At 33.4% G+C, this 10,367-nt stretch overlaps 1 protein-coding gene across 1 annotated transcript; it reads right to left on the bottom strand.

Annotated features, from left to right (window-relative positions):
* Nucleotides 2,636–8,859, bottom strand: LOC109357557 (potassium channel SKOR-like). Its single transcript, XM_019601568.1, has 13 exons — nt 8,398–8,859; nt 7,387–7,611; nt 7,029–7,092; nt 6,533–6,872; nt 6,057–6,352; nt 5,824–5,904; nt 5,595–5,693; nt 4,978–5,199; nt 4,580–4,765; nt 4,351–4,426; nt 3,966–4,260; nt 3,471–3,592; nt 2,636–3,084 (listed from the first exon to the last, which is right to left on the bottom strand). Exons 1-13 carry the CDS (start codon nt 8,619–8,621, stop codon nt 2,843–2,845), a joined length of 2,472 nt encoding a protein of 823 aa, XP_019457113.1. The 5' UTR covers nt 8,622–8,859; the 3' UTR covers nt 2,636–2,842.

The following is a 10,367-nucleotide window of genomic DNA, read 5'->3' on the forward strand; positions in this document are numbered from 1 at the left end:
GAAATTTTAAATGAGAAATATAAATCTTCAATTAGGAAAAAATAATTAGTAACAATGGGAGTACTTTTTTAGGTACATTAGTATAGAATAGACTAGTACTATAAGACAATAACTCACAAGTCATCAACATTAGGAAATTTCTTAGAACTTCCCAAGTTATCAAGGAGATTTATTTTAATGCATGTATATAGCAATGTTAGGATATTTCATACTTTCCAAGTCAGCTAAGAAATTTCTTGCAGCTTAAGATTTAGTTTCAATTGCAAAAAAGTTAACTACACATCACTTCCATCATCACATTTCTCTCATTTTTGCCTGGTTGGTAGCGTGGAAGTGGAAAAAAATCCTAGGGTTTATTCAAACGTGAAATCTTACCTTGGATATGTGGGAAAGAGTGTAAGAGTTTATAAGTAAAAAATGTTCATGAAACTAACGACTTAAGGTTTTGGTTCCCGAATTATCCATTACAAGAAGCTCCTATTGAATACAGTTTAGAGTAGACATATAAATCCTTGTTCTTGCTATAATTAATTTTGGCTAAACTACTAAATTGGTGCTCTAAGTAAAAGTGTAATAATGTTACTAAATTTATGTTGCAACTAATTTTCTTATTGACATCATCTTCCACTAAGAAAAAGACATGATCCTCTTATGGTCAATTGAGGTAGGCTTGTCAAGCAAGCACACAATAATTCATGATTTCTGTCCTAGCCTGTTCAGCACGTTACAAGACTTTTGATGGATACAACTTTTCAATCACAAGTTTTTCCACTCTACCCTACTATAAATTTAGCACTTTGCTATGGCTAAATTATCACCAAAAAGCTTGAACTAAAATTTGCAGAGCAATTAGCCATGATTATCACTAGACTTGGAGTGCTTATGTGTTCAAGCTTACCTTTGTTGAGTTACTTTATGGAGTCCATAACTCAACTCTTTGGTTCTAAAGCTGCTTCTAAATCACACTTTTCCATAGATTGTGAGGAAAATATGATGGATATGAGGAAAGGGGGTGTATCAAATGCTGCTAATGTGGCAGCCCAAAAGCATTTTCGACAAATTCAACACATGTGTTAAGTGGATCTTGAATTGACTTGAAGTTTTGAGGTTTAACATAATATTTTGATACTAGTATGTAGCAGTGATATCTATTTATTTCTCTTAAAAATAATTTTGCAGACCTTTCATGTTTTGGAGAGTAGTCTTAACTCTTAAGTCTCTAGTTTCCACAAAGAATCTATGTTTTGTAACTATATTTCAATCTTAGTCCATTGTTGTTTGAGTACTTGCTATATATTAGATATCTTGACTTTTGATGTTCAAGAAACTTCAACACTGGCTGCTTCTGAGTCTATTGACACTATCATGTGTTTATTCACACTTCTTATTAACCAAAGGTAATTCTGTAAAACAATGATTAGTTAACACTGAGTTTAAATATGTAATTTTTGTGTCAATTAGAAATGGCAAAATGGGTATTAACCGTAGGTGTGCCCGCATAGCTCGCATTTTTGTGTGGGTAGGGCATGCAAATTTTGTCCATTTGCCCGTTTCGCTTTGCCTGTTTTGCCTGCCAAGTCTGCGGGCATTCCATTAGGCAATGTAGGCAGCTCGTGGGCGGCCCACAAACAATATTTAAGGAAAAATTAAGAAAATTTCAAATAAGTTATTATGTAATGTGATTTTTAATCCCTACAAAATTGTAATATAATGTGATTTGATCAACTTCATATAAAATATTAAAGTTTTTGTTAATTTTTTATCTTCAACTACTTTATTTTATTTATTATATGATTTTTTATATTTTTTAATTATTCAACAATGCACGCGGGCCACCTGCAAACCCGTTTTAAAACGGGCAGGACATTGAATTTTGTCCGTTAAGTCAATGCGAGCATGTCCAGCCTGCTTAAATTATTATGGGCATTTGCAGGCACGGTCTAAACGGGTCGGACGACCCGTTTTGCCATGTCTAGTGTCAATAGCATAAGTCCTTGTGGGCGGCTGCGGCAAGTTGTATCTAGCTTCATCACCATAAACCTCTACAAATCTCAGCTGGTCCTATATCTCATATTCCTAAACTAGAATCCACCCTTTGAAGTTGCAAAAAATGAAATCCAATGTAGTAAAAATCTTTCATGGTACTTGAATTTGTACATGTTCTTCCTATGGCAAATGGAAGTGAAATTAATTACTAAATATCTGCTTTCAACATCAGTTACTTCTTTTTTTGGTTACAATGGTGACAACAATGTTAAAGTTTAGGACATCACACAAACAACAAAAGTCCCTCACCACTAGTCCACTACAGCACAATCTTAGTGGCTTAACATCAACTTCAACTTCTGCTAAAGCTATTTCTGTTACAGTTAACAACTTCTTGGGTTCCCAACTCACTAAATTTCTATAACCAAGTTGGATTACTTGTCCTTCAATTAACTTAAAAAATATGAGCATGTGCGCCATTATTGTGAAGGAACTAGCAAAAGCTAACATTGATAACATCTTTACAAAGCTGGAAACATTGAAGATGATGATGATGCCAAGGCTGGTTTTGCTACCTTTGACTTTCATTGACAGCAACAGATTCTGCAGAGCCTGAGCTTTGTTTGGGAGACTCAATTACATATTAATGAAATCCTAAACCATAATCTTCAGTATATCACGACTAACAAGCATGCACATCATAAGCACATCATTTGATCTTAGTTACTCGTCTATATTTTTACAGGATAGGAACTTGTTACATGGTAATTAAGATCAAGTAATGAGCTTATTTATAGAGACTGCAAAACATTACAAAAGGCACAGTATGGTTATACAAAGGCCATAATATGAATGTCTAAGGTGTTTCAGGAACCAAATACAGCTTCTGACCATCTTTAATCATGTCCACATCAGTAATTTTACCAGCATCTTCTGATAAAATACAAGAATCAGTGGATAATTCCATCTTCTCTGCTGCTGTTTTGATTAGCTCTTCAATGGTGTGTGGAATCCATAACACAATCCCATGTCTTCTATGTTCTTTTGGATCCCATGGGTGGAAAGGGAACACTGTGCATTTCTTTGGGTGCATTTTATCTGAAAAGGTTGAGGAATTTAAGATTTGAGTATACGAGAATAGATGATCTAGACAGTAACATAGACATGTAACACAATCACTCATCAAATTCTAAAAATGCTAGGACACAAAACAACATATAATAAAAATAAATTTTATCTGAAAAGGAAATGCAAGTTACAGAAAAATGTTTTTCTAAATCTGCTAGCTCTAGATAGATGCAAGGGGTGGAACAAGATTCAAACCATTCATATAGTTGTTTAAACATTACCATATTACTAACATAAGAAGGTACTATAATAAGGACCAAAACTAAAATTAAACATGACAACAGAGAGAACTATAAAAAGAGAAAAAACGATATGGATGGAGGAGTTAACCTCTCTAAATTGCTACATGTCAGTACCTGTAAATTCTTCGGAACGACATGGAAATTCTGACAACTGAGCAGATTTTGCATCTTCAAGTAGCTTGATCAGATTCTTATTTCCGCTCATTCGAGCTTCATCAAGTGGGGTATTTCCCCATCTGTTTGCGGTGACATGAAAACAAGTTTTGGTTCCGCTTTTAGTGTAAAAATAATGGAAACAAAGATACAATAACCAGAGATTATATTCTGTAGTTCAGTTGAGACTTCTGAAACTAGGGTGAATAAGAAGATAAGAGAAACATTATATTCCACAAACTATGTGAGTCGAACTTAGTCCAGAACAAAGAGAAACAGAGGAGTTCATGGTAACTCTAACAGCAGGAGAGGCCATGGAAACAGTTAAACTTCACAGCTAAAGGCTGGTAAAGTAGTGAGTTAGGCCAATTTTCATTTTTCAAGTGAAAACAAGTATGAACCATGCAAACACTAGTCATGTCAGCAGGGACATGCAAAAGGACTAATAAATGGTACCTGTCTTTGGCAAAAACGCTAGCTCCGGCTTCTAATAGCAACTTCGCCATGAAGTATAAACCTTCAGCTGCAGCAATGTGAAGAGGGCTTCGGTAATCATAATCTTTCAAGTTAGGATCCATGCCATTAGACAAAAGCCTTTTAAGGTAATCTGAATCTCCCCTCGCAACTGCGGTACATAGAAAACTACTAGCATTTTCTAACTTCATAGAAGCCCCTTCTCTAACAAGTAAAGAAGCAACCCGGTCATGTCCATTCTTAACTGCCTCAAGCAAGGATGTGTTTCCAAAGTTATCTATAAAATTACCACATCAACGATGTTTTTCGTGTCAGCTAGAATTCAAGTATGTCGAATAGCAATAAGTTCTTAATAATTTAGACAAACCTCTAAGATTGATGTCTACACCTTCTTGAATAAGGAAAAGTGTGATATCTTCATATCCTCTAGATGCTGCAAGATGCTATTGGAAAAACAAAAAAGTTCATATCAGGCAAGTTTTTTTATGCAGTGTTCTTAAATCATGTAGTTTTTAATTACAAGCAACATCATTCATAATTGAAGGGAAAGCAACTGCTTGATTTCGATACATGTTAAGAAGTTGCAAGCTCCTCACCAAAGGTGACCTTCCATCATAATCTGTCTTGTTTGGATCAGCTCCAGCTCGAATCAAACCTTTTAGCTGATACAGATCCCCGTGAAAAGCTGCACTATTGACCTTCAAAGCAAGTTCAGCTTCTTGCTTTCCGATATGAAATGTGATGTCCGACTCCAATTGCTTACCTCGAAAAGACTCTTTTCCCTATAAAGTATGAAATCATTAGTTATCTTGAGATCAGAAATTAATGAATTGAATATAATATAATCCTAAATGTGTAACTTAGTACATTCAATCCATGTGTTCAACAAGATAGTAGCATAATACATTTTTAGTTCATGTTAGAAACTCTACTTGTATAAAGTAAGGACCAAAAGGGAGGATGATGTAGGAAGTAAGATATTTAACATTATTACCTCTAGAAGGTTGTTTAGTACTTTCCTTCCATCATAAAAGTATATATCTAAGACATTTGTAAATGATTGTTTATCAAGCCGCACAAGCCTACACAGTTCACAAACGCGAACAGTATATGGCTGAGGAATGTTGCAAAGAATAGATATTTCTCCAAATGAGCTGTTGCGTCGAAGAAATGAAACAGTTTCTTCAGATCCATCTTCAGCTGTGCCTACTTCCTCCTGCAAAGGAACAGCTTCTGATATTCAAAAAACATGTATTGAAATCTATCTCGTGTGAACAATTTCTAGATGTAGTAGTTCTAGAATTCATACTACAAAGGTTAAATCTAAGAGTCTAATCTACACTGATAGCCTACTGAAGATACAATGAAGCACATTTATAACATTCTCAAACTGGTATTCTTGAACTTTCTTGCTGGGATACATATAATGAAGTAAGAAAATTCAGCAACTACCAGAATGTCATAGGCCTAAAAAGGTATGCATAGTGCATACCAGTGTGTCTATTAGTCAAATTACTCAGAAGCTATAACTAAAATTATGTGAAACCTGGAAGAGGAAAAGGAAAGAAATTGAACAATTACAGAAGTGGATGTGAAAATATAAAATTTTACCAGCACTCCATGACAGACAAAATATAGTTGATCTACAACATTTCCTTGTTCCATGATAACTTCCCCGGGAAGAAAGAACTCCTCATGGAGCCTAATAATCTGAAATATCCAAGCCAAATAAATTCTTATCATTCAACATCCTACATGCAGGTAAGGGTAATGAACAATTGAGAATTCTGAAGAGCAGCCCCTAAAAAGTAACATCCACAATGGGAAAATGATTACTTACAATCTGGCTGATGAATTCTGAAGAGCAGCCCCTAAAAAGTGGAACCTTTTCAATGTATGGCAAATATAACGTTTGAGATATCTGCAAAAAGTATTAACTACAAATTCATATACCTACTAAGTACAAAACAAATTGTGAAGAAATGTCATATATCATTTAGAAGATGGGAAACCGCAATATGTTAGAAAATTAAACAAAATGGATTGATAAATGGGGTTTCCTTCAAATATTACCTTAGATCGAATAGAAATGGGGATTTCTTGAATGGCAGCAGCATTAGTGTAACTACTCTCATACTGTAAGCGAAAATGGCCTTTTATTTGTTCACAAATATCCCTTCCAAGTCTATTTCTGTTCATATATTTCATAAGATCTGTCATCTTATCCCTAAACTTTTCAGTCTTTGATCCCTTTACTATCAAAGCTGTCATGTTACCAATCAAATAAGCACCAAGAATCATGTCAAATGAAACATATATCATTACGAATAACATCTCCCTCATATTTACTGCATGTATATCTCCATAGCCTGTAGAAGAAAAGACAATCACAAACATGGTTCATTCTGAAAAACTTTCAAGAGATATAAGATAATGCACAATACACAATTTGAAAAACAATACAAAAATATATAGATATATGCAATAATTTATCACTCTAGACAAATTTCATTTTTTTGTTGTCTTGAAGATTAGTCAAAATAACTTACCAACAGTAGTCATAGTAACAATAGCAAAATACAAGGATGTCATGTAGCGCTTGCCAAGATCAATGTCTCTGAAATGTGAATAACTAAAATCACCCATTTTCAAACTTCCAATCCATGTGTACCCCTCTTGAGATTCAGGTAGTGTAGTAGCCAAATAGTAGAAAATGCATGCTGCTGTGTGGGTGCAGTAAAGTTCAACTACTATAAGTTTCATGATTCGAGTTATAATGTAATTGATACGTATATCTTTCTCCAACTTGTATAAAAAATCATGGAGTTTCCGCACCCGATATAGTCTTATCCATAAAAGGTATCTCACTTCCTCTTTTTTTCCAGAAGCCTGTTCATAAAGAAATTGAAAACCTTTAATACTAAAGAAATTGCTACACAACCAGATATATAATTATAAAAGCTAATAACATGTTAGTACTTAGTATTAAATTGCTACACATGTTAGTACTGAAATAATTTAGGGTTTATCCGGAAGAAGTAGAACCTTGTAGATGATGTCCCAAGGCATACATCCTAGTAAATCAAAGACAAAGCTAGATTTTAGATACCTGCATGAATAGAAACAAGTAACCCATAAAACATTTTTGAAAAAAAATCCAATATGCTAAGTCAAATCAGCACAAAATGATATATATGTTTGCAATGTAATTGTAACCAACCGCAGACTTTTCCTAAGACCAAAAATTACACTCACTTCCATTAGATAATCATGTAATATGGTTTCAAAAGCTATACACTCACTTGGAGTTCATCATAATTTCACATAAAAACTACCTTAGATAATCATATAATATTAATAATCATGGCAAGAAGATCATGAAGTGTAAATAGTAGAAATTTACCTGAGAGCAATAGGGGCACGCTTGTAGACCATACGATATGTCTGACTGTCTCTATAAGCAACAAAGAACTGCAAAACAATGTCAACAAGAAAAGCTATTTGTCCAATGAAGTCCAGTAGAAAGAGATGTTCAGGTAGGCCACGAAAAAATCCAAACTCCATTGGAGTAATTAAGGATGAGTACACTGCCCATAACAATATGAATGATGACCATGCCCTATACCACCTGAAGTTCCCATCAATATCATCGTCAAACCATATAATGAAAGTTGGAATAAATCAGTGATCATGGATAATTAATTAATAAGTTACATACTGAAAAGCATAAGTAATTAGAATTGTATAAATAAATTTCAAAATGTCAGGTGACGACAGTGTACTGATTTTGCACTTGGTACATGATGAATATAAAAAGTGGAATCAATTTTATTTTGAGTAATCTATACTAGATTTAATTTTAGCAATAATAAATGTAAATTGATATATAATTTATTAGTAAAGGTTAAAAAAGACCCAAAAAAAAGTAATTACGTCTGCTAAATTGTCAACCTACTGTACACATCTTTATTAAGTATATCACCTCATATTAATTATAAAATGAGATTATGGGTGCAAATACTTATAAATATTTGTGCAAATATATATAGCTATTCCAACCATAAAATGCAAATATGTTTACATATTTTTGTTTATTATTGGGATTAATCCTACATGAGTTGAGTTAAAAAATGATTATACTTATATTTCAAGAGGTGACAGAGTGACAATGATAGCATGCAAGACATTTGAACGGAGCAAATGAACTTGTATATATATTCACATGCATGCATGTGTGTGTTCGGATATGGAGCATTTAACGCTCTGCATTCAAACTTATTACCGCTTTTTTCATCCACTTACACACCAGAAATCCTGTTATTATGGACCCAATCTCTATTTTGTGAATGGAAGAGTGTTGTTATGCATGCAATAAACATGAATAAGAGAAGAAGGGTTAAGGAAGGGAATTAACCAGTGATGAGGAAGGATAACAAAGTCTTTGAATCCAGCAAGAAGGGATTCGCGACTGAACTTTCTTCTCCAACTCAACTCTTTCTCTATCAAATTGAATCGACTCACTCCTGAAGATTTCAACCTTTCCCTCAGATCCTGAATCTCGTACTCTCTCTCATCCAACGACGACGTTTCAAGCTCCCCTTCCTCCTCCCTCTCCTTCTCCCTATTCTTCTCCTTCATTTCAAATATATAATAAGCAACATAAGATAATGAATTATTAATGATTATCTCTCTTAGGGTATTTTATATAAGAGTGTATGAGAAATGAGAATGGTTTGAAAGGCCAAGTATGAAAATGAAAAAGGGTGAGGTAGTCACGGGGAGAATGAGAAAGGGAAACGAAGAAGCCGTGAATAAAGACGCAAGCATGGATCAACAGAAGGAAAGGGTTGATGTAGAAGATAAAAGAGTTGTTTCTATAAAAGACCCAATTCTTCGATTCTCTCATTGTATGTTCTCTCGTTAATCCCGGGGGATACCCCTTTTATACAAACTTACATAGGCTCTATCCGAATGAGACATTTTATGTATCAATTTGACCAATATATCATATATTAAGATCGTGCATTATATTGGTGTATACTATTTTGTTAGATAGATCACCTTATGTATCATGGAGTATGGCCAATATATGTTAAATATTAAGACAATGCAATTATATGGGTGTATACTATTTTGTTAGATCACCTTGTGTATCATGTACTTGGTTTAGATAACATATATTTATGAGACAAATATGTATCTTCTTACATTGTAACAAATATTTATATTATTATTGTGTAACCCATCATTTATATTTTACTATCATTGATTTTGATTTTTAAATATATATGATACAAATCAATAGTGAGTAGTGAAATAATTATGTATAAATTTTTAAAAGGATAGTGTATAGATCAATATTATAAAACTCTGTTCATCTGATCGGTTCAACCGTGAATGTAAAACTCACTAAAAGAGTTAATTAGACTTTATGTTTATTATCAACCTTTTCTTAATTAAAAAGTGGATTTTCAATCTTGGATAAGAAAGAATAAAAAAAACTCACTAAAAGAGTTAATTACATCTGATTTTAGTTGCTCTGCCACCAAACATGATTATTAATATATATATATATATATATATATATTAATATTATTTACTGTACTTTTGATTAATTAATGATTAATTACACTTCCACGTCCTCCGTTTAATTTACACGTAAGCTTGCTTTACTGAGGAATCTTATCTATTGAGGGTAGAAAAGGATTCAATAGTTTTATTACTAAGTTATTTGCACTAATTAGTGTTAGTAGTAACGTTTCATTAATGCGACCTAATGAAACCAAACATAAATTGACATATCATAAAAAATATTAACTTTATAATAGCTACTTTTAAAAATAACACATGCAACGTAATGATACATCTCGTAAAGGTATAAGTCATGACAAAAAAACTTTGATATAATCACGAAAATAGATGCCCATAAACTTTGTCTTATATGTGGCTGTGCCTCCATTATACAAGTTAAAGTAACAAATTTCAAACCCATAAAAAGGGAATCTATATGGGAAAAGATAGGTGGATGATGTAGTTTTTAGGGAACTTGTGGATGTCATTTACGAGTTTGGTGAAGTCGTGGATTAGCAATATGACTTCCTTGTAATCTTACGCATTTGAGGCACGAGACTCTTACATCGTGTCAGACTCCATAGAAGTTGTGGACGATAAACACGACTTCTATGTAAATGTTGTGCACGTACAACACGAGATCCAAGTCGTGTACATGGTGCTTGAGATCTAAAGACCATATGATAACCCTTTACCCCAACCCAAATCATACTGAAGGAAGAAAAAATAAGAAAGATTTGGATAGTAATTTATTATCATTTAAAAAGGATAATTCCTAATTCAAGAAGTGTCATTATACAAGATTTTCCTTCA

This window comes from Lupinus angustifolius, chromosome LG09 (genome assembly GCF_001865875.1).
Source record: "Lupinus angustifolius cultivar Tanjil chromosome LG09, LupAngTanjil_v1.0, whole genome shotgun sequence".
NCBI classification, from domain to species: Eukaryota; Viridiplantae; Streptophyta; class Magnoliopsida; order Fabales; family Fabaceae; genus Lupinus; species Lupinus angustifolius.

Coding starts and splice junctions, on each gene's coding strand:
- LOC109357557 (XM_019601568.1), bottom strand. CDS start 8,621: ATGAAGGAGAAGAATAGGGAGAAGGAGAGGGAGGAGGAAGGGGAGCTT. Junction 4,427..4,579: donor ATGATGGAAGGTCACCTTTG/GTGAGGAGCTTG, acceptor TTTTTCCAATAG/CATCTTGCAGCATCTAGAGG. Junction 4,261..4,350: donor TGTAGACATCAATCTTAGAG/GTTTGTCTAAAT, acceptor GTAATTTTATAG/ATAACTTTGGAAACACATCC.